Source organism: Danio rerio, chromosome 14 (assembly GCF_052040795.2).
Source record: "Danio rerio strain M-AB ecotype USA chromosome 14, GRCz13ab, whole genome shotgun sequence".
In the NCBI taxonomy this organism is placed as follows: Eukaryota; Metazoa; Chordata; class Actinopteri; order Cypriniformes; family Danionidae; genus Danio; species Danio rerio.
The window spans coordinates 13078147-13100414 of NC_141034.1; the positions used below are offsets into that span (position 1 = coordinate 13078147).

General features: G+C 35.5%; 1 protein-coding gene across 3 annotated transcripts in view; it reads left to right on the forward strand.

Moving 5' to 3' along the window:
• Positions 1-10329, forward strand: part of thoc2 (THO complex 2) — a 94906-nt gene extending 84577 nt beyond the window's left edge. For 2 of the 3 annotated variants that reach the window (XR_015506640.1, XM_087280268.1), the window contains exons 34-39: positions 5312-5440; positions 5782-5848; positions 6014-6153; positions 8726-8796; positions 8935-8980; positions 9553-10324. Coding sequence is in view for 2 of the 3 variants with exons in the window: in XM_087280268.1 (XP_087136394.1) it covers positions 5312-5440; positions 5782-5848; positions 6014-6153; positions 8726-8796; positions 8935-8962 (435 nt within the window). In the remaining variant the exon portion in view is untranslated. Of the gene's footprint in view, positions 1-5311; positions 5441-5781; positions 5849-6013; positions 6154-8725; positions 8797-8934; positions 8981-9552 lie in introns of all 3 variants that reach the window. The other variant, NM_001326547.1, reaches the window with a different exon arrangement.
• Positions 10330-22268: the final 11939 nt, after the last annotated feature.

Here is a 22268-nt window from a genome sequence, read left to right on the forward strand (position 1 = left end):
CTCTAGCCACTTATGTTTATAAGCATCTGAAAAAAAAAACATGTCAGGGCATATCAGCAGGACTTCTCCAGGCCTTCAAAACACACTCAGGGTTAGCTAAAAAACATTTGTTTTTGCCTTATATTATTTTTCTCTTATTTTTCTGGACTATTTTATTAAAAACAAAAATATGTAGTTATATAGTATAGTAAAAATATAGCTTAGTGCATTGGCTTAAGGCTGCAGGCCGATTGCCTTAGTGCCCCAGCAGTGCCGGTATACAGCCATTTTGCACTGCTTAAAGTGTGCTATTGCTATACATCTGCCATTAACATCTGCAGCTGGTCAGAACAGCAGAAACTTTCATTTCATTTTTAATTCACAAACTTAACTTTAAAACTAAAATTTGAATAATTCTCTTGCATAATGTCTAAGGTGATGACACAACAGGTGATTTTGCTAACATTATAAGATTGTAAGGCCGAAGGGTCTGAAATGCCTTTAGTCTACAGAGATTTTACAAAATTTCTATTGCAATCGGGATTTTTACAAGAAATAACCCCCAAAAAGCCAAGCAAAGCAAACACTACTAGATTACTATGGTATAAATACAGCAATACAAAAGAAAGATCAACTAAAAATGTCACTTACCTGTTTTATAATGATTTGTTCAGCTAAAGATATTTACATTTATAGAAAATGCGAGCTGTCAACTGTCAGTCTCTTTGCTCTGCTCAATATGACAGGCTGATGGCTGCCGGTGTGCTAAATCTCTGAAATTATGCCAACATGTTTTAAAGTAGGCACTGTCCTTATAAATAACCTTCAAAGTTTTAATCTAAACAACCATATTCTTGCCTTAAAAGCCTCAAAAGTGCATTGTTGTAAAACTGCTGCAATATTTGTCAGAATCTAGTGAGGTTACTCCTCTGCATGGTACTCTTACATGGGCGGAGTAATGCACAAGGGTGAAGAGGCTGTACAAGTGCTGTAATTGCAGGATAATGCATGGCTATTAGCCAATCAGAATTGAATTTCTATTGTTTTATAGCAAACACAGTTTTAAAGCTCCTGAATTATTCCTTCTTTACAACTGCAGAGTACTTGGGCCTATTCTTAAATAAAAACCTTACAGAACCACAGGGTGATGGCAGAAAACCAGCTAGACCTGCCTGCTTTGAACTGTACTAACTAAATATCTACTATTCATATCCATGAAAAATTAACAAAATATTTGGCAGTTTTTTTTTTTTATTGGTTTTTTTTTAAAGCATGACCTTAAAACACAAACACCATTATGGATGTATTAAAATTCATCCTTGTTTGTTGTTAAATTTTAATAATGCCAAAAACCAAAAAAAATTGCATCTCCTAGCTTTAATATTGCAATTATAGGCAGCTCATGTCCTTAATTTTCAAGAAACACTGTTTAGCTATACAGTAGTTACCAAACCTGCCCTTGAAATACAAGAATACTGTATATGTATGCAGCATTACTTTAAGCATTTTAAAGGATGCCCAGAAATTTTGGATAAATGGGCAGCTTGGTAGCATTTGAGATAATTCCTGTATTCATCCTGTCATTGCAAAACATTGTTTTCCACACGTGTCATGAATGATTCTTTAGATTGACATATGTGAGGTGTTTGAATATTTAAAGTACTTTAATTGGTTAGTAAAAAAAAGTAACTTTTTCTCTCAGAAGATGGCAAAGTCCATAAACAGCATAGCATATCCTCCTCTGCGGCAACATTTTATATTCTGCGAATGTAATTTCAATCCAACAATGTCCTCTATTCTTCCCCTGACTATGCTCTTCTGGGCTCCTTTCCGATTGGACTCTTCTGTTCCACAGTTCAAGCTACTTTTGCTCAGCTCCTGTCATCTGGCAGGAAGATAAGTGTTTTTGCAGTTTGCTCAGTTGAAAAAATATGCTCATGTCAACATCTGAAAATGCAATTCTTTTCTTACTTTCTCTATCTCTCTGAATAGCTACTGACCACATATTCTTCCACATTAATTGCAGTAAATTAAGGAATGTAAATTAAGGAATGTATTTTCATGATAAATTGTATTTAGCAACTGATAAAAATAAGTTTTTTTCAAGTTTTATTTAGCAGGAGTCCGTTGTTTAAATGTAAATGTTTTGTAGTACAGTTCTTGGTTAAATTTTTTTTTTTTACTGTGATTAATTCTTTTGTCACGGTCGCAGTTATCTAACTTGTTGAAAAGCAACATATTCCTTTTCTATACTATTGTGAAGCCAAAGTATATAACAGTGTTTATTAAATGAAAAGAAAGGGTCTTCTCCTTGTTGAGGTTATTTAGGCTTGTTGCCAACACCTCTGACTGAATTATAGAGCTTTTTATTATAGGTTTCTGTACCATATCAAGAACTTATGCCCTTGACCAGATTACCAATTATTTAAATGACAGAGTATTAAGTGATTTTAATAAACTTGAAAAATGCTACTACTTAATTATATACACACAAATACAGAAGAAAGTCATTGTTAATAGTAAGAAATGTTTCTTGAGCAGCAAATCAGCATATTATAGTAATCGTGTGCTACTGGTAGCACACGATAACTACAATATGCTGATTTTTGAGTAAGGGCTGCGATGCATTGTGAACACCTTTGCAGTGAGGCATTAATTTGAGGTGGTAACAATATGACTTATCCGATATCAGTTAGAACAGAACAGAAAAGGTCTCCAGTTACTGTACATTACAGTTTGGTAGTGAGAACCCAACAAAAAATGTATCGGTTGGGTTCCAGTCAGGTGAATTTGGAGGTCAAGGCATTAATAGATATAGTGTTGTAAAGTATGGCTTTTCAACCTGAGAGAATTCAGAGTGTACACTGGCAAAATAAGTGACAGTGGAGGATGATTTACAGTTCGGGTTTACATGTAGATGCAAGTGAAATTACACAATTTTGGTGTGGCATATGGCCTAAAAGGTTTGGAATCCTTAATGTAAAGTATTAGAGTACATGTAATAGGTTATTTTACTTAAGTATATTTTGGGTTACTTTGTACTGAGTATTAAAGTTAATGTGTACATCACAACATTTTTAAATATTTTGTATTGAACATTTTGTATTTTTTTACTCCACTACATTTGTAAATATTTTGAATGGCATCTAACTTTTAGTTAGAGTTTGTCTGAATCAGGTGTGTTTGACAGACATACAAAATGTGCAAAATATTACAGTTCGTCTGAAACCACATACTTGCCTACATTATTGAATCTTTTATATATATATATGAGCAATATCACACGAGTAGCAGATAAGGCTGTACATAGGCACTGGTGGGAGGCATGTGTCTTACTCTCCCACCAGTGACGATGTACAGCCACATCGCACTACTATGAGTTACAACAGCTCGACAGCATAATCGTGTATATAAAACAGCAAATCAAGTCTAAATATCCTTTTGTAAGGGGAACTACTTTCTTCCGCCATTCCTTCACATCAGCAGCTGACATCAGAACAGCCGTTTACTAATTCACCAACGTCACTTTAGAGCTAGTTTTTGAATGATTCTCTAGCGTAATGTCTAAGGGGATGACAAAACATGATTTAGCTCACATTTTAAGATTATAAGGATGAAAAGCATAAAAGGCCATCGGTCTAGTTTTAGAGACATTTGCCAGTTTTTTTAGGTTGCAAAAGGGAGATCACAATAATTAACCTTGCAAAAGCCAAAGCAACGCAATCACTACCAGATTATTGTTGTGTTTGCGATAAGGAGAAAAGCTAACAAATGCAGCAATTTCTTTCTTGTAACTAGTCTGCAGTAACAAAAACAGGAGACTCATTAAAAACAAACAGATTGCCAACCAAAAAGTAACTTGGGGTTATACGAAGAGTGGCCAACACAAAATTGCATACATTTCTGATATGTGAGTCCCATCACACTCAATCTACTGCAATTACTATGGTATAAATAGAGCACCGCAACATAAAAAAAGAGAGAGATTGACTTAGAATGTCACTCACTAATTTTAGAAAGTTTTGATCAGCTGTAGTTTGAAAATATGCTGATCTTTCCTCCTCTAAGGAGTTATGTGGTCTCTGTTGCCATCTTATGGATGGACAATGTCAACCATTTTTGCTCACTCAATGACAGACTGATGGATGCCGACATGACATGGCTTTTAGCCAATGAGATTCAAGAATCAGAACTGTTGAATAAATATATGTATATGTATGTATGTCTGTGAGCATGAGCGGAGTAGTATGTTCATACTTAATATTATTGAAAGAAAAAAAAAAAAGTAGCCAAAATGTACCTTTGAATCCCAAGTCCAACTCTCTAACCATTAAGCCACAACTGCCGCTGATAAATATTGGATGTTATTCTGTTATACTGCAATAAAGATATTTCCAGAAAGCTGGAAACCTGTAACCTTTGGCTTTCATTTTTTTTCTGTTTCTAGGGAGATCACTGGTTACAGGTTTTCAGCTTTCTTCACAATAGCTTTAATGTTCATCAGAATAATAAAACTAATTAAGGTTTAGAACCACTTGAGGGTAAATAGTAAGTTTCTTTTCTTTTTTTTTGGTGAATTATGCCTACGGTTCTAAAAGTGTGTGATTGTCCTGTGGCCATGATAGCACTTGGTCTGTGATGTTCACATAGTTGTGGTGTTGTAATTAGGCATGGGATGATGGTTTGGAAAGGTCAAGGTTTTAAAACCTTTATTATGTTCTGTTGTACAGTTCCTACAGAATATGTTGTTATTGTTTTTCTAGTTTGCAGATTTTCTGAAGATATACGTTTTATTCTTGGGGAGCACTGAAATGTTACATTAAGATACTGCTCAGTTAATCATGTTAGAAGAGATCAGGTGTTTTTTTTTGTGCCCATAACCCTAAAGGCCATTTGGATGAAGCTAATTTATCAAGCTGCAGCATTTTATACATGTTTATTAAATACCACTTTTTATTGAAAGTCACTGATTACTAAAGAATAATAACTTGATGCATTCATAGATGGTAGTAGCAGCGTTGTTGTGTAAAACCAAATGGTTGACAGATTGTTTTTTGATTTTATGCTAGCTAGCACAATTCTTGAACACTTTTCACATGCAGTTTTTTGGCGCATTGTAGCTCTGATGTGAGTCATATGAAATAATTGCATATGTAAGTTCAGCAGGGGCCTTGAGCTTTTAATAGAGTGCTTGGACTTCCTGTCGGTGTGTCAGATTGTCAGGTGCAACTCTAATGGGGCATGCTAATGAAAGGCAGCAGGCCACTGTGAGGGCTAGTGTGCTCCATCTGTAAGACATTAACCTTCTATCATCTTTGCATCTGTCCTTTAGCACCATCCTAACCACACCACAGTCCTGTCCAAGATCAAAGAGAAGGATGATGAGAAGAAAGAGTCTGATAAATCCAGGGACCGCTCCAAAGAGAGGGAAAAGAAAGAAGACCGGAAGGACCGAAAACGAGTAAGTCCTCTGTATTGGAGGAAGCAGTTTTTAAGCATCACAAATGTTATTGAGCAGGACATTTTACAAGGCTTAAACCAACAAATTCTCAATAAAGCCTTTTGCTGAATCATGCTTTGTGATTGAAGCAAAACATTGCAAATCCCACTTGTGAAAGCTTAATTCACACTTAAATACATTATTTAAATTACTTGACCTTCATGCTCATGCACCAGCATATTTCTTTCATTGGTCCAGATGCCATATCATTCCCTCATGTTTTAAGAGTTTTACAGCAGTTATTAGTATGCCTAAAAAGCACTATTTTAAGTTGTGCTGTCTTTCTCCCTTCACGCTTATAGGACTACTTGAACAGCGATCGCGAGATGAGCCAGGAAGCCAAACGCCGCAAAGATGAAAATGGAATGAGTAAGCCTATCTTTTAAATTTGTTTTGCCTGCTGCCAAGAGCACGAGAGCTAGCGAACCAGAAAGTGTTTTTCTCAGCAGCAGAGGCAATCAGAAAGCCCTTCCTGTGGCGTCCTGGCTTTTTTGTTATCTGCCTCACTTGGCTGCACTCTCACTTTTTACACAGGCTCATCCAAACACAGCAAGAGTGCCAGCCCCTCTGAATCACCACACTCCAATGACAAGGACAATAGTAAACGCTCCAAGTCCACCAGCAAGGACAAGAGTGATCTGGCCAAATTGGAGAAGACCTCTGGAGGCAAAAAGGTCTTGTGCACCTCTTTGAAAAAAGTTTAATGGTTTTAACGTTTAAAAATGAAACATATAAGTAATTGTTGTTTATTATTTTATAAGTGTCACCAATTTATAAGTGTCACCAATTATTTTTGAAACAATGTTTCTGTTTGCTTTAATTCCAAAATGTAATTATTTTTTCCAACCCTACTGATGCTGACTTGAACTTTTTGTTTATTGTCCACACCAACAGAGCACATCTTTTTATATAACACCCCCTTTCAGTTTTAAGACATCTATCTTTACTTCCACATAAAATCTAATGGCATCCCAATCTTAATATGTAGGGTTTAATATAAAGTTGGCCTACCCTTTGCAGCTGTGTTTTTATGGGGACTTTAGAAGTAAATTTTCTGCTCCAAAAAAAGGGAAAACTTTAACAACACAATGTAACTCCATTTCGATCACACTTCTCTGAAATCAAATTGCTCACTTAGGAAGCAACTCTGATTGACAATCAATGTCATTGTCTAACCCCTGTGTATCTGAGCGTGTTTAAATGTAGCCTTCAGCACTAAAATTAGGGGTGCTTTCACATGAAAGTGGAAGTACTGTGTAAACAAGTAGTATTTCTGCTCTGCATTCTATTCATTCAAATGCACAAACAGAGCAGTGAGAGCTGAACACAAACCAAAAGAGGAGTCTCTTTTTGTAAACTCAATCTGAGGCCGTATGTCCAGCCATTGACGCATCATTATTATCTGGGTTTTGACATAGCAAGCACACATGGAATAAGAAGCATGCATTGCACACATTTATCCATGTTTAAACTAAAATGTTCTCATTTACAACATGCAAATGAAGTCTGGCTTCTGAATAATAGAACTTATCTATGTCCAAATATTATGCCAATGTGCTTGACTTGAAGAGTATTTAATTAGTTACGCCATAGAATGTAAACATTTAAGAAATTATGTTATCTGTAGCTTTCTCAGGACTGGATCTGTGAATTGTCTTAAAGTGAATACATCCTACTCCAGCTAGCTGCATTTTTATTATCAATCAAACAACAAAAAGGCAATACAATCACTCCTGCTCTTGGCTGAATAGCTGTTGTAACTTAACGTCATAAAAATGTTTGACACTTTTTTTTTTTTTTTTTTTACAGTGAAGTTTATATACTATTATATACTGTAATATTCAATGTTACATTTGACTAAACTTTTTATTATCATTTTGATAATATTTTGATAGATTTTATATATAAATAGCTTTACATGTACACTAAGCTATTTAAAACATTAATGAATCTGCATTATTACTTGCAATTACAATTTTAGTGGAATCGACAATTATGGTTTTCTATCATAATCGTGCAGCCCTACTATCACTGTACCATACTTTCATTCAATGAGCTCCTGAGAGTGACCTATTCTTTCAAAAGATGTTTAAGAAGCACTCTGCACTTTTATACACCTGTGGGCATGAAAATAATAGAAACAACTGAATTCAAGTATTAGAAGGGCTGCCCTAAACCATTCGGCAATATAGTGTATGTAGTGCTATATATGTTATATGCTATACATGTGCTTTATTGTCAACCTTAATGCCTGTAACATTATATTTACTAACAGAGCTCATGAGTAGTTGATTTCATAGACCGTTCTTAGTTTTTTTTTAAAACAAACAAATTCATATTTATAGTCATTGATAATAGTAGTTGACATAGTGCTGTTTGAGATTGTATTTTTGTATATTACTAAAGAAACAATCAACAACAACAAAAAAAGACTTGAATATTGCATGCAAAATTGACTACAAGAAAATTTTTCAATCAAGATGTTCAACCACAGAGAAAAAAACATTTTAAGAAATAGCACACTATACAGACACTTAAGCGCTGCTGTGGAAGCTACTCTGAAACTGTAGCTTGATGGGCTACTCATCAGGACAAGTAGCTAGTTACATTCAAGCTGCTTGTTCGCACGAATCAAAAACAGGAATAAATGGTTGTTTGAAGTCAATTAATTGGTACTTAACTATTGGTGCAAAACAAAATAATGAAATGGTCGGGGTTAGACCTTTAGATCGCAAGTCCAACTCTCTAATCTTTAGGCCATGGCCACCCCAAAATAAGACATTTTATTTAAGCTTTTTTCTTCAGGTTAATTGTCAACTGTTCGAAAACTTGATGGACAGAATTTTAACAGCTGTTACTTGAAAAATAGTATTTACAAAATAACAGTGGTAATTATTTTAAGTAAATGCAAACGCTTGATGTGTGATTTGCTAATAGATTGCTGTAATGCTATGTTGTAGTATGTAAACTTGAAAGACAATGATGTGCTGCTTCCGACCATTGCAGCTTCACTAAATGCAATGTAGTTGTTGTCAAGCTACCCTGCTACTTCCTGGCCACTAGAAAAGCTACATTGTATTAAGAGTAGTTAAGCTACTGTGAAGCTACTGAAAAATGTACCTATGCTAGTATTCCTTAACACAGCACTTTAAATACAATTTTAGCAGTAATTATAGATTCCTCATTATTGTATGAAATAATTTTCTCAACATTTTTTCAAATACTTTTGTTTTTGTTTTGGTACAGGAATCCAGGCATGACAAAGAGAAATCAGAAAAAAAGAGAGACAGCACTGGAACTAAAGAGGAGAAAAAACAATATCCTTTGAAGCTTTAGATTCCAACAGCAGTACAGAAATGAAGAGTTACCGTTTACTTATAATTGTTTAGAAATCACTATTACACCTTTGCATACATGCATGAGTAAGCATACTCTGTTTCCTTGACATTTTTCACCCATAAATCATCAGAAAAGCACAGATAATGTATGCAGACTCTCAAGGTGAGAATTCAGTGTTAAAGCAGAGATTGTGTAGTATGCATATTTTGCTACTAGATGGCACATATTCACAATAAACAAAGATGTTGTCGTCATTGCATTGTATGGAACTCTTGCTCAAATCAAGTTCTAGGATGAGAATACTTATTGTCATAGTAGAGCAGAGTGAGACTGAATGTTGTCGAAACAAATTCAAGCATGATGCGCCAATATTTTATCACACTAAATACATTTCAGGGATGGATTATGCTGCTTGATGCAGTTTATAATAATGCATGAAATGTTAAGCTATCTTTGGTGTTTTCTTGTTTTTTATAAAATTCAACTAGAAAATCAGGGATGCGTTTCAGTAGCATGGCGACACAAAACACGTGTCATTGCCACTAGTTAAAATTCCTTATTTCTCTTGAATTGAACATTCTTTGAAACAGCCGGAATAATGCAAGTCAATATAACACTGTTCTAGTGTTTTTAATGGAATAATATTACATATTGTGTCTTAAAGATTGTCTGAGGTTTCTGTTCTATTCAGGTTAATTGATTTATTATGTTTGTTTGTTTTTTTAATAATGCAGAAGGTTTTGCGGACCTCACGCATTCCTGAATCACATTGGCTGCAGTTGTTCCTCTTTACCAATATTCCCTGCCATGGGCTGATACAGGATGCAAGATTGATCATCCCAAGCTTTCTCAACATTGTAATTTTCTTCTCCTTTCACTTTCTGGAAAATGGATTCTCTCACATGCTTTGGAGTTTTGCCTGCATTTAAACTTTTTCTGTTGTTTTGCCTAGACATGTTGTAGCTCGTCTTTTAATCTGCAATTTTTATTGTGATATTTTCAGTACTTGACTGAAAGTTTGTTTCCTTTAAATATTTAGCACAATGTGCTTCTTGCATCACAAACAGATTCAGGTTTAATTGGTGTTTCTCCCAAATGCTTGCATTTTTATGACCTCAATCTATTATCTTCTTTCTTTCTTTTTTTTTTAAGTTTTTTGTTTTCCTTGAATACTCTTCTTTTTTTTCCTTTTTAATTCACATGTGATATTTAGACTAGTTATTTGAAGCCGTACAGATGCTCTATTTGTATATTATGTATACAGAAATAAAATGGTTCCATGTAATAAGACATTTCCTGTTAATTTTTTCCCCAATTGTAAGGCTCTTGATTTTTTTTTTGTGTTCAATCACATTTTTAAAACATTTGTATAGAGAACAGCAAGCTGGATTTTCTTCATAAATAAAACGGAAACAATTCATAACTTCTCAAATTACTTAATGGAGTTTTTATCTGTCAAAATCTGCAGTGTATGCTTTTTCTAAATAAACTAGTTTTCTTAGTGTATCATGAGTCTGTTGTTTTTTATTTATTTGGCATTTTGCATAAAAACACAACTTTGCAGTAGCTCCCTAATGGTATTTTTTACCTTTTATGTCTGAAAATGAATATTGAGATTTGAATTACATGTCATTTAATGTGTTGAATACCTTTACCCACTCATGGATTGCAATTAATGTAAGTATTGGTACTCACATCACGGTCATTTATGGGTACACCACTACTTCCACCACTCCTAAAACTCCAGGGGCCTCATGTATCAACGATGCATCAGGTTTCACGCTCATGTTTGGTCTCACGTTTACTGACGATGAGATGAACGTGAGAATACGCGTTGGTACATGCCAACTTCATGCCTGGCGCACGTTTATTTCTTGTGTGTTTGTTAAATTTCCATTGGCGACTCCTAGAGGCAGTTGTGTTAAATTGCACACTACAAAGTATCTTTGAGACGTGTAATGGCAGTTGTATGGGACAGGTTCATCCGCATGTCTAGCAGGTATATAAGGTTTCCATACCATGCAGTTGACCAGCCAAACATTGAAGCGCTATTTGCAGCGATCGCCGGTTTGCTCAATGTAATCGGAGCTATCGACTGCACGCACATTGCTTTAAATGTGCCACCTGAAGACAAATTTGTATAGGTGAATCAGAAAAATTTCAATTCAATAAATGTGCAAATAAAATATGATGCACACACTTATTAATGATTCCTACTTGTCTTCCTCGTGATGAAGAGTAGGCAAAATCTGATAAGTAGCGGGGATAAAAAAGAACGTCTTCATCAGACGCTGGATTTGAACCGAGTTCATGCTCGAACGTGTCAAAACATGTTGCCATGCGTTCTACAATCTACAGCACTCACGCTGTTATAGGCACCACAAAATTTTACAGCTTTACATCGCACTATTTCTTTTTTAATCCATTTAGTGTGATGTTTAGACCCAACTGTGTTAAACGCATTAGCTTGACTCTCCCACTTTATTTTTTTCTTTTGTTATTAATTCCAGAGGACAAACTTGCAAATAATTTTTCTCCGGTCTGCCTCCGAAAGCAGCACCTCCAAATCACATTCTGTTCAAAGTTTCTCTTTTTTCTTGGTTTTGCTATTGCTTTTTCGTTGGGTTTTGCCAAAGTATAGTCATTAGCATATTCATAAGGGGGAGGAGGCAGGGAGGGGTTTTCAGCTCGAGCACGTGCGCTTAGTTTCATGTTCATTCGAATGAACAAAGAAATTATGCGTGTCATTCGGCGTACGCATCTGAATTTTTGTGCATACTCAATGTTTTAGTATGATTTCAACTAGTCTTAGTACATGAGACCACAGGCGGCCGTTTATTAGGGGCCCATCAATTAAGGTGCTTAGGCACCTATTGTAACTGTTTTGGTTATTATTTTTCCTGCTTTTTTTTTTTTTTTTTTTTTTTTTTTTTTTTTTTTTTTTTTTTTAGACCATACTGACTACAAGTTTTGGAATTCAACTTGATTAGATGAACCGTTTTCGATTAATTTGTGAACAAATTCAACGTAGAGCTTGTGGAAATTGACTTAAGCTGTTATCTCCGTGTTGCAATGATGTATTCACACTAAATGGTGTGTGTGATCCATGTTCTGAAGTGAGCTGCAGAGTTTTGGCGCACCGCCCCCTAGTGGTCCAGAGATACAAAAAGGGCTTTTTTTGCTTATAACTTCTCAACCCTTTGTCTAAAATGTATAAAATTGTTCTTTACATCTGGCTGAACATGACAAGTCAAATAGTGTCTGATTTTTCCAGGTCAGCCATTTTGGCTGTTGGCTGTGTTGAATTATGTAAAAAAATTGCTATATTTTATGAACTTGGTGCTGTTATAAAAGTTGCTATGTGTTTTTGGCACTGTGCCAATGTGTTCAAAAAGTCTCATCACAGCACAACCTTTTGGTCAAACATTATAACGATATTTCTCAAAATGCTAATAACCTTTTAATAGTCTCGCTTATTGTTATTATACTTGCCATGATATGTTTTTTTGGGTTGTCTTGAGAATATTAATACCAATTAGGCCTTAATTAACTGAACTTCCTGTTCGCCATCTAGCCTTAAGTCAAAAACCTACTTTTTCTAACTCTTTCTAAATTGTTTGGTTGAATTGCACAAAATGTGACTCGCATCATCTTCAGACCAAGCTGACAAAAAGTTATGGAATTTGTATCAATATGTGTATCAGTATTTGTTTACTGCACTGACAGATGTAATGGCATGATGACAGACTACATCTGAGGCTGTATCAAAAATTATTTATTAGGTCATGCCGACAACACGCATACCAATGCCATAATCTGCCAAATGTCTTATTTGCCATTTAAATTTTGTTCAAACCATCTTTTTTAGACCGTTGGTCCAATTTTCACTAAATCAGATCATGTAGACCAAAAGGTGTGGAAGTTATGTCAATAGACAAAACTGTTGTCATTTAGCATATGCGCAAATGTGAATTTATGCTGTCATATGACATTACGGGCTGAATCACTGCAATGGTTTGAAGTATTGAAACCAAACTTAGTGTATAATCTAGGCCTGACATTGACCAAACTTTGTCAGTTTGTGGCACCTTCTTGGTAAAATTGACAAACAATTAAATGTAATCAATAGAAATCATACAAAATGTGTTAAATGACATGTGAATAGATATGTCTATTGCCATGAGGCTGGTCTTGCCAATTTTTTGGATCAAACAAAGAACATTGATTTTTAATTTATTCCCTTATTGACACAACCTCCTTTCCACCATCTTGAATTAGTTTGAAAATCTGTGGTTTAAAACTCTCTGTAGATAGTTAGCCCAATTTCCATAAAATTTGGCTCAGACCATGCTGTCAAAAGTTGTATAGTTTTTCAGTTGCTCTGTAGCCTGTTGCCGTGCTTGTTTATTATGTGGCAGCTGGGCTGCTTGGCCCCGATAATTGCTGTTTGTAGCTATATTTATACTTTGGAACTGCTGTAAACCAAACCAGGTTGATCAGCTCATTTATCTCGAAGTATATAAGATAAAATTTAGAACACATTTTTGTATTTATCAGGATAGTATTAACAAACCGATAAACAAATATTACAGCTGCCAGTTTTGGGAGTTTCTATGTCACAGTTGGATTTTTATCTGAACCATGTTATGCATTAACAAATAAGCCAGCAATTATTTCTATTTGACATCAAATATTTAACATGTTATTTAAATTCGTATATACTGTATATTGGTGATAAATCAACAATGCCAAGATATTGAAGTGATTTTTGGCAAAGTGATAATTTGTTCAATCATTGTGCTGGTTACAGAACAGTGGGGAAAAAGAGCTGTAATCCGTTTCAAAAACCTTTGAAAATCCTTTCAAAAAGCCAAAAGTTCTAGTGGGATGGAGATCTCCTGAATCATTTGAGTCGTGAAAACTGGAACTTACCGAAATGGTCCTGAAGTTGGTGTTGAAGATCCTCAGGGCACATATTATGCAAAATCAACTTTTGGAACCTGTTTAGACAGAGCTGTGTGTAAATATATGTGTCCACAGTGTGTCATATTAGAGTGATGTAAACAGAAGTCTCTTTCAGATTTTTCTCACTGAAAATAGTATCCAGATGCCAGTGGTTTTGAGGCCCACTGCAATGTGACAGGAGTGTGATTTTTACCAGCACAGTGAATTGTTTGAAAGAAGAGTATTATGCATAGTAAAGTGTATAAATGTCCACACAACCACATTTGTAAATAAACTGGGATTAAAAGATCTGTTCCAACTCTCTGTGATCAGCTGCACCTCATGAGTTTAACTAGCTTAAAACATTTTTAAATCAGTGCATGTTTGTAATAAAGACCGTATAATCATGTAATGCAAAGATGTTAATAATTAAAATGATTAAATATGTCATAAGACAATTCTTATCCTTTTAAAAAGCATAGTTTCTTTTGGATCATACAGCTTCACAGAATTTCTACAAAGCATGTTGCATACTCGTTACCCTAGAATTATGAGGTTCTATCTGACATTTTTTTTCACTATTGAGTTATTGATGATCTTATTAAATAACACCTTATTTACATTATAGGATGTTTTTAAGATGTTTAACTTTAAGACTTTTTATTTATTTTTTTTAAATGTTACACATGAAATACACTATGAAATAAAAAAACTTTGAAGCTCAATATCTCAAAATCATTCAGAACACCGATAAAACCTTATAATTCCAAGGCGATGTACTGTAAACATGCAAACATTTTAGGAACTATCTATACATATGTTTATTTTAATAATTTCAAATATTTTTGAAAATTTCCAAATAAAGATAACATATTTTCTCTGTGAACTTAAATTTTGTGTTTTTTACTGCAAATGTTACATCCATAACACTGGAATCGCTCATTGGTGAATATTGAACTGTTTAATTATGCTGTACTAGTATTTTTCATAATTATTTCATGTTAGTAAATACAATAACTGACTTGAATTAATGAAAATGTAAAGTATGACCTCGTAAAGAGTGATATTTATAATGTTGAAGTTGTGCAGCAGTGATGACATTTCATATCATGATTTAATCTCTTGTATACTGTGCATTAATGAAACTACGAAAACAACTATCGATGAATATGGTAGAACAATTGCTTTTCGCACTAATGATTAAAGGTGCAGTAGGTGATTGTCTTTAGAAACATTTTTTGTTGTGCTGGTTAAAAGTCTCTTCACATTCCAATAGTAATGATTATAGTAAATTATCTAAATATATTTGTATATATTTTTATATTTTGGGTAAGGCATAAGACTAAAATGTACATCCAACTAAAAATTGATAGGCCTATAATTCCCAAAATTATGATAAGTAGCCAAACTGTCGGTCAACAAATGTAGAATTGTACAACTACGCATCTCTGTTCACGCGGATCTGTCACATGCATGTCGTGGACACGAGTAACAGCGGTAAAAACAAATGCTGAATTATAACTTCCTCAAATTCTGAACCAATATTAAAGGTACTTTTGCATGCTGGAGGAAGGATGACACCATGGCTAAAGTATTTCTTTTAGACAAGTAATGTTATGTTTTTAAATTTTTTTAGTCATGCAAAGCTTATGTAGTTTGTGTTATGAATGGGCTGGATGCGCAGAAGTGTTGTTCAGCCACTAAAATCTTCCAGCAAAAGAGTGATGTGCCTATTTTCAGTTTAAAAAGGGACCTTTTGCTGAGGTGAAGTTGGTTTTATATTCACATTGGTTTATTTTTGAACAATGACAACTTGTAATGCGCTCCCTATACTGTTTAGCATGCTACTCAGAATATTTGGTCCGAAATACCATGCAAGTATTGCTTAGTAATAAGTGTAATTCCTGCACGCCACTGGCCAACCACTAAGTATACAGTAGTCTCTTTAGTAAAAAGTGTGGGAGAGAAAGACCAGCGATCCTTGCTTGCATGAAATATTGCACATTATGACAAGTTTTGCTTGCTAATTACACAACTGAAAATGTTCTATATGTAATACAGTTTTTCATTTGGAATTGTAGTATAAAGTACTATAAAGTTTTCTAACTGGTGAATGACATGATCCAGTGGGTCTCTGTCATCTTTAAGATGCGCGTTCATGATATAAGATGTGGCTTTGGGCGGCAGGGGAGGGATTGTGTTTCAAACACATTATGCTAACCAGTTGGCATGTAGGTAGATCACCTACTGCACTTTTAATTTGTCATTTACCTGATTTCGTGGATTGGTGAGGAGTTTGTCGCAGACAAAAGTGAAAAGAGTTGGGGAGTTGTGGAAGAAAGTGAAAAAAGGTGGGGAGTCATGGAAGGAAGTGAAGGGCGGGGCGGGAATGTGTGTGAGGAGGGCGATCTGTAAAATGAACTGTTGGATCAGATTTCACCACAGCCCCCGTTTTTTTATTTATTTTTTTCAGCCCTTATGATAAATTAGGGATTGCCATGTACAGATATACTGCTGGAAGTGTCAATTTAGATTGTTAGATTAACCTATGATGCATGTCTTTTGGACTGTCTGAGGCCCCGTTTACACTAGTGCGTTTTAGTTTAAAAACGCATAAGTTTTGCTACGGTTACCCCATCCGTCCACACTACGCCGGAGTTCTCGAGCGCCGAAAACGGAGCGTTTTGAAAACGCTGGAGAGGCCGTTTTCATTCTAAAACGCTGCTGCTCCGTCTCAGTGTGGATGGGGAAAGACGGACACATCTGAAAACGGAGGCGGGGCTGCAAACGTTCGCCTATCTGATTGGGGCTTTTCCCTCAATATTAAGTAGCCCACACACAGTTCAGTCTCGCATCCTCTTCTTGTAAGTTAAGACTTCGCAAGTTTATCAAGGCTGCAGTCTCCCCCTTCTCAGTTTGATATGGAAAACATACCGAGGACACGGGTAAATCTTCAAAGGGAACAGTGTACTTTATAACTTCATTCACATCACCTTGGCTACGTTGTTTCACTTTCTCAACAATAAAATGTAAACATGATTTAAGAAACTGCCTATTTTCTTTTTAATTTTAGCAACTTAACAGACAGCAGAAATGTTGAGGCGTTGTGCTGCATATATGAGCGTCATCTTCACTGTTTGGATATTTATAACAAAACGGAGCCAATAACAACTGCCTCCTTTCAGTTTCAGTGAAAATACGAAACATCCCCTCTCTTTTGCTGAATATCAGTTTTAATAATCGATAATTATAAAAGTATAACATACAATAAGTTTATACATTGTAGGAAATACAGACGAGCGATCAGTCAATGTACCTGGATTAATCATTAACTTATCTTTGCGCTTAACCAAAACATGTTACCCGTGAACAAGTAACTTAATAGATTCCAATGATCAAAGTCAGGGAATTGGCCTATGTCGTTAGATAAAGACAACAACATGAATGAAATATCACGTTTAGCAAATATAGTGAGATTAGATCCAGCGGGAGATGCGTGATGAGCAGTCCGACAAGCAGAGCTCTCATCTGGGTAGAAATGCTGGAGCGCTTGCCCGAGAGTGTGTGTGTGGTCACGTGATGTGCGTTTTCAGCGTTTTGGTGTGGACGGAGAGCAGTTCAGAAACGCTGGGTAAAACGCGAGTGTGGACGCGGATCGTTTTCATTCTACAACGCCGTTTTAAAACTAAAACGCACTAGTGTAAACGGGGCCTAAGAAAACAGGACAACCCGCAAGAAACATGGGGAGACAGGACTGGGCCGCCATGCCGACCTACTAAGGGAAAGGAGCAGGAGTAGGGTTAGAAGGAGGTATTCTTCAACTATGGTTTTTTTTAGTGAAAAAAATTACGAATGTATGGTCATTTATCGCCTAATGTGAAAGAGTTGGCTTTTGTGACGCAGACGTGAAAGCGCGAGATGAGTATGCATAGGTTGTCAATTAAAATTTGTAATGTGATTTTTTTTTTTCATAAAATAATAAAAGTTACTATTTTCCGCCAATATAAAATTTTCTCATGCACCCCTGGTGGTCAGACTGTGCACCCCAGTTTGGAAACCGCTGACTTAGAATATCACTTATCAGTTGAAAAATGATTTGATCAGCAGTAGTTAAAAAATCATGTTGTTTTATTCTTCTAAGGGTTTATTATGCGATTCTATTGCCATCTTTTGTAAAGACAACGTCAACCGTACTTGGTCTACTCAGCATGGCACTCTCTTAGAAATTAAAAATATTTAAAAAAAAATAAGCACTATCCTTAAAAATACACTGCATAGTTGCAATCTAAACAACTACATTCTTGACCTAAAAAAACTCAAAAGCTCATTGTTGCTCAACAGCAGAAATATTTGTCATTTTAGAATGTCCTCTGCTTGTTGCTGTATGTGGAGAACCGCCAACTTATCCAGCACTTTTTTTTACGCAGTGTATGCTCTTCCAGCCGCAACCCATCACTGGGAAACATTTATTCATACTCATTCACACACATACACTACGGACAATTTAGCTTACCCAATTCACCTGTATCGCATGTCTTTGGACGTGTGGGGGAAACCGGAGCAGCCGGAGAAAACCCACATGTACACGTAGAGAACATGCAAACTCCACACAGAAATGCCAACTTATTGCCGTGTGTCAGGCGACAACACTACCAATTGCACTTCTGCATCGCCCATTTTAGTTCTTACAACACCATTTTTAAAAATTTGGAACGGTAATGCATTTACCACTTTACAATATTGCCATTTCTTTTGACGTTTAAGGACTGAAGACACCAAGTGATGAAGTGTTTCAGGTGTAATTTTGTGCTATTCTTCCTGCAAATAAGTTTTAGGGTGGACACCAGTATGGGGTCTTCCTTGTCATATTTTGGGTTTCAAAATGCACCACACATTTTCTATTAAACACAGGCTGGGACTGCAGACAGGCCAGCCAAGGACTTGTATCCTCTTCCTCCGCTGCCAGTACTCTGTATTGCATGTACAATGTGGTTTTGCATGGGTATGCCTGAAAAAGAAGGCAGCACTTTGTGCTCCAAAATCTCTGTGTACTTTTCAGCATTAATGGTGGCATCATAGAAGTAAGGTCACTGACAAAACCCCATAACTTGACAGATCCTGTTTTTTGGACTTGTTGCTTGTGACAAACTTGAAATACTGATTTGCACAGTACAGTTTTAACTGGCATTTGTGTATGTAACTACGTATTGTGGAACTTGACAAAGCTTTGCCAAAGTAATCCTGAGCCCATGTGGTGATATCGCTTATAGATGAATGATGATTCTTGATGCAGTGTCTCCTGAGAGATCGGAAATCATGGTACTTCAGCTTAGGCATGAATGCACTGAAATTTCTCAAGATTACTTTAAACTTTTAATTGTTATGCACTATTGAAGGTGAAATAGCCAAATGTCTTCCTATGTGTCTTTAAGGAACATTAATTTTAAACATTTGAATAATTTTCCCACATATTTGTTGGCAAACTGACAATCCTTGGCCCGTCTTTTAAAGGACTAGACCTTTCTTGGATCCTGCTTTTGTACCAAATCATAATTACATTCACCTTCTGACATCACCTGTTTCAAATCACATCACTATTAACCAGTTTACCTGGTAACTAGCCCTAAATTGCTGCTGTCTCAACTTTTTTGGAATTTTTTGCAGGTCTGAATGAAAGGAAAGGATGTATATTTACAAGTGAAATGAAGTTGGCCAGACAAAACAAGAAATCATTAAATTCATATTGTCTGCAATGAAATACAAGTCAAAGTAAATTTAAAAATCATCTTCTTTTCTTTTCTGTATTGTACGAACTTTTTTTCTGATTTGGGGTTGTATATTTACTGTTACATGTAAAACAGGTACATGAAAGGAACATTCAAAAAGCAAGTCATGTAAAAATCTTAGTAATATTATAGTCTTAGGGTGCTTTTACACCTAGACTTTCGTTTCGGATCCTGTCTTGTTTGCCCAGTTAGCGCGGTTCGTTTGGCATATGTGAAACCAGCAATCACCCTCGGATCCGCGCCAAATCAATAGGTCCAAGATCGCCTGTATTAGGTGTCTCGGCTCAATTAAAACAAACTCTGGAGTGGATCGATTGTAGTGAGAAAGCAAAACGATCCGAGCCCGGCTATATCACAGTGTATTATGGATATGTAATAGGCATACGGCTATATGAAAAGAGAATTATGAGAAGGGCAGGATGTCATTCCTACCAGTAAATTTGCATTTCGTGTTAAATACGAAAGTGAAAGTAAACTTTTAATGAGAGCTGTTTATCCATTAGGAAAATTGGCCGAACTGCAGTCTAGCCAAGAGCTCTGTATGAGAGAGTCTTACCTCTGATTTATATCTGGTGGCATTGTTTGTTGGCATCACCATTCAAAATGAAAGTGCAGATTTCAGCTTATAATGTCTTATTCCTCATCGCCATAAATTAAAATAAGGACGCATGACAGCTGAGCGGGACTCTGCAAAATAAACCATGAAACTCTGTAAGGACCAATGTAAAGAGAGTTAACTCACAGGTGACTTGTTTTAGCTCTTTTGGTTCATTTAGAAACTTTGCTGTGTGAAAGCGAACCGTACAAAGAACAACAATAACAATTTTAATCGCTAATTCGGAACAAATTAATTCACAGGCGTGAAAGCAACCTTATTCAGATTAAGGCAAATAATCAGTTTACCAAATGTCCATGTAAATGTAGACACTGTTTAACTGTTTTAAAACTTTCATCAATTTGACCAACTGCAGTTACACAACTCACAAGAGAAATAACAATACTCAAAATAAATTGTTATTTTTCAATAATTTGTTCATGTTAGATGCAGTAGACCTCGTTTCTTGAGGGGGGCCCTAAGCAGAATTAAATTTTTATTTTATAAAAACAATATGACATTATCGTCAATCCTTGATTATTCGCACACTTTAAATTTAAAACACGCAATGTCAATTTTATTTGCTGTAGCTGTGTTGCTTACATCATAAAATATGTTTTTGATGGTCCCAAGAAGTGCTTTGAATTGTGCATTTTTATTAGATGTTTGACGTAAGCTCAACTAAAACATAGAGAGGGAGGGGCATAGAGTAGCTCCTCCCCTTTAAAAACTTTTAAAATTTTCTTTCCACACCGCTCTGCCAGTGAGAGTGGTTGAGCTCAAGCACATCACATGAACAGCCAATGAGAAGTGTTCTGAAGGGGGCAGGGCATGTCAGACACTAGAGAGCATTTGATTGGTCAGAAGATTTGATGAGAAACCGAAGGTGATGTGAAAAAAAAAAAAAAAAACATTGATTCATTTAGGCGGAAGTGACAAACTGCAAGTTTTACATGTCTATATCTTCTAAATGTGAACTTTGTATTGTTTTGTACCACACTAGCTTATATCCTTGAAGTCTAACATACTGCTACTAATATCTAAATAATGTTATTTTAATTTTACTGGATCTTTAAGAGAATTCTAGATATTATTCTGCAGAAACAACTGCCTATTAATCCCACCTTTATATGACTACTTGAAACAAAACTAAACAATTAGACACAAAACATTATTCTGAGCTGTAATTAATGTTGACAAAAAAAAATAAAAATAAAAGGCTAGAAGCATTCAATAGCATTTTTATTATTATTATTTGAAAGAACTCTGACGACTGAAACACACAAATACTTTGGTCCAGCTTGGACAGAAGAAGGTGTCTAAATGGCTGAAATTTTCACCATTGCAATAGCTCGTCTGTCAGTGGTTAAAAATGCCTGTGTGTCTCTAATGTATTGTTGATCTGCCATTACAAGAAGCTGTAAAGGGCTGCAGTTAATTCAGATCTTTTGTACATTAAGATATAGATTCTTGGCGCCAGAGCATATTGATATTTTGTCCCACCAATAATCTATAACACTCCAACAAACTAAAACGAAAACAAAAATTAGTTGCCGGGCCACTGGTGGCCACTGGGCCCTAAGCAGCCGATTAGTTTGCTAGCTTATGCTTAGGCCAGTTCGGAGTTTAGGAAGGGTAAACATATCTCCCAAAAAGCTAAACAAAATGGTAATGCTTTACAATAAGGTTGTGGTCACACTTTACCATAAGGTTCATTAGTTAATGTTACTTAATGCATTTACTAACATGAACGAACAATGAACAATACATTTACTACAGTATTTGTTCATGTTAGTTAACATTAGTTATTGAAAATACAGTTGTTCATTGTTAGTTCATGTTAACTCACAGTGCATTAACTAATGTTAACAAGCATGAGTTTGGATGTTAAGGATGCATTAGTAAATTTTCAATTCTGATTAATAAATGCTGTACAAGTGTTGTTCATGGTTAGTTCATGTTAGTAAATGCATTAACTAATGAACCTTATTGTAAAAAGTGTTACCAAGGTTGTAATATTTAATATTAGAAAATGCATTAGTTAATAATTCTTTCACAATTATTCACAAACAAATGGATTTTTTAAAATCCTTGCCACACACCCATATTGCATTCTAAGATTTTG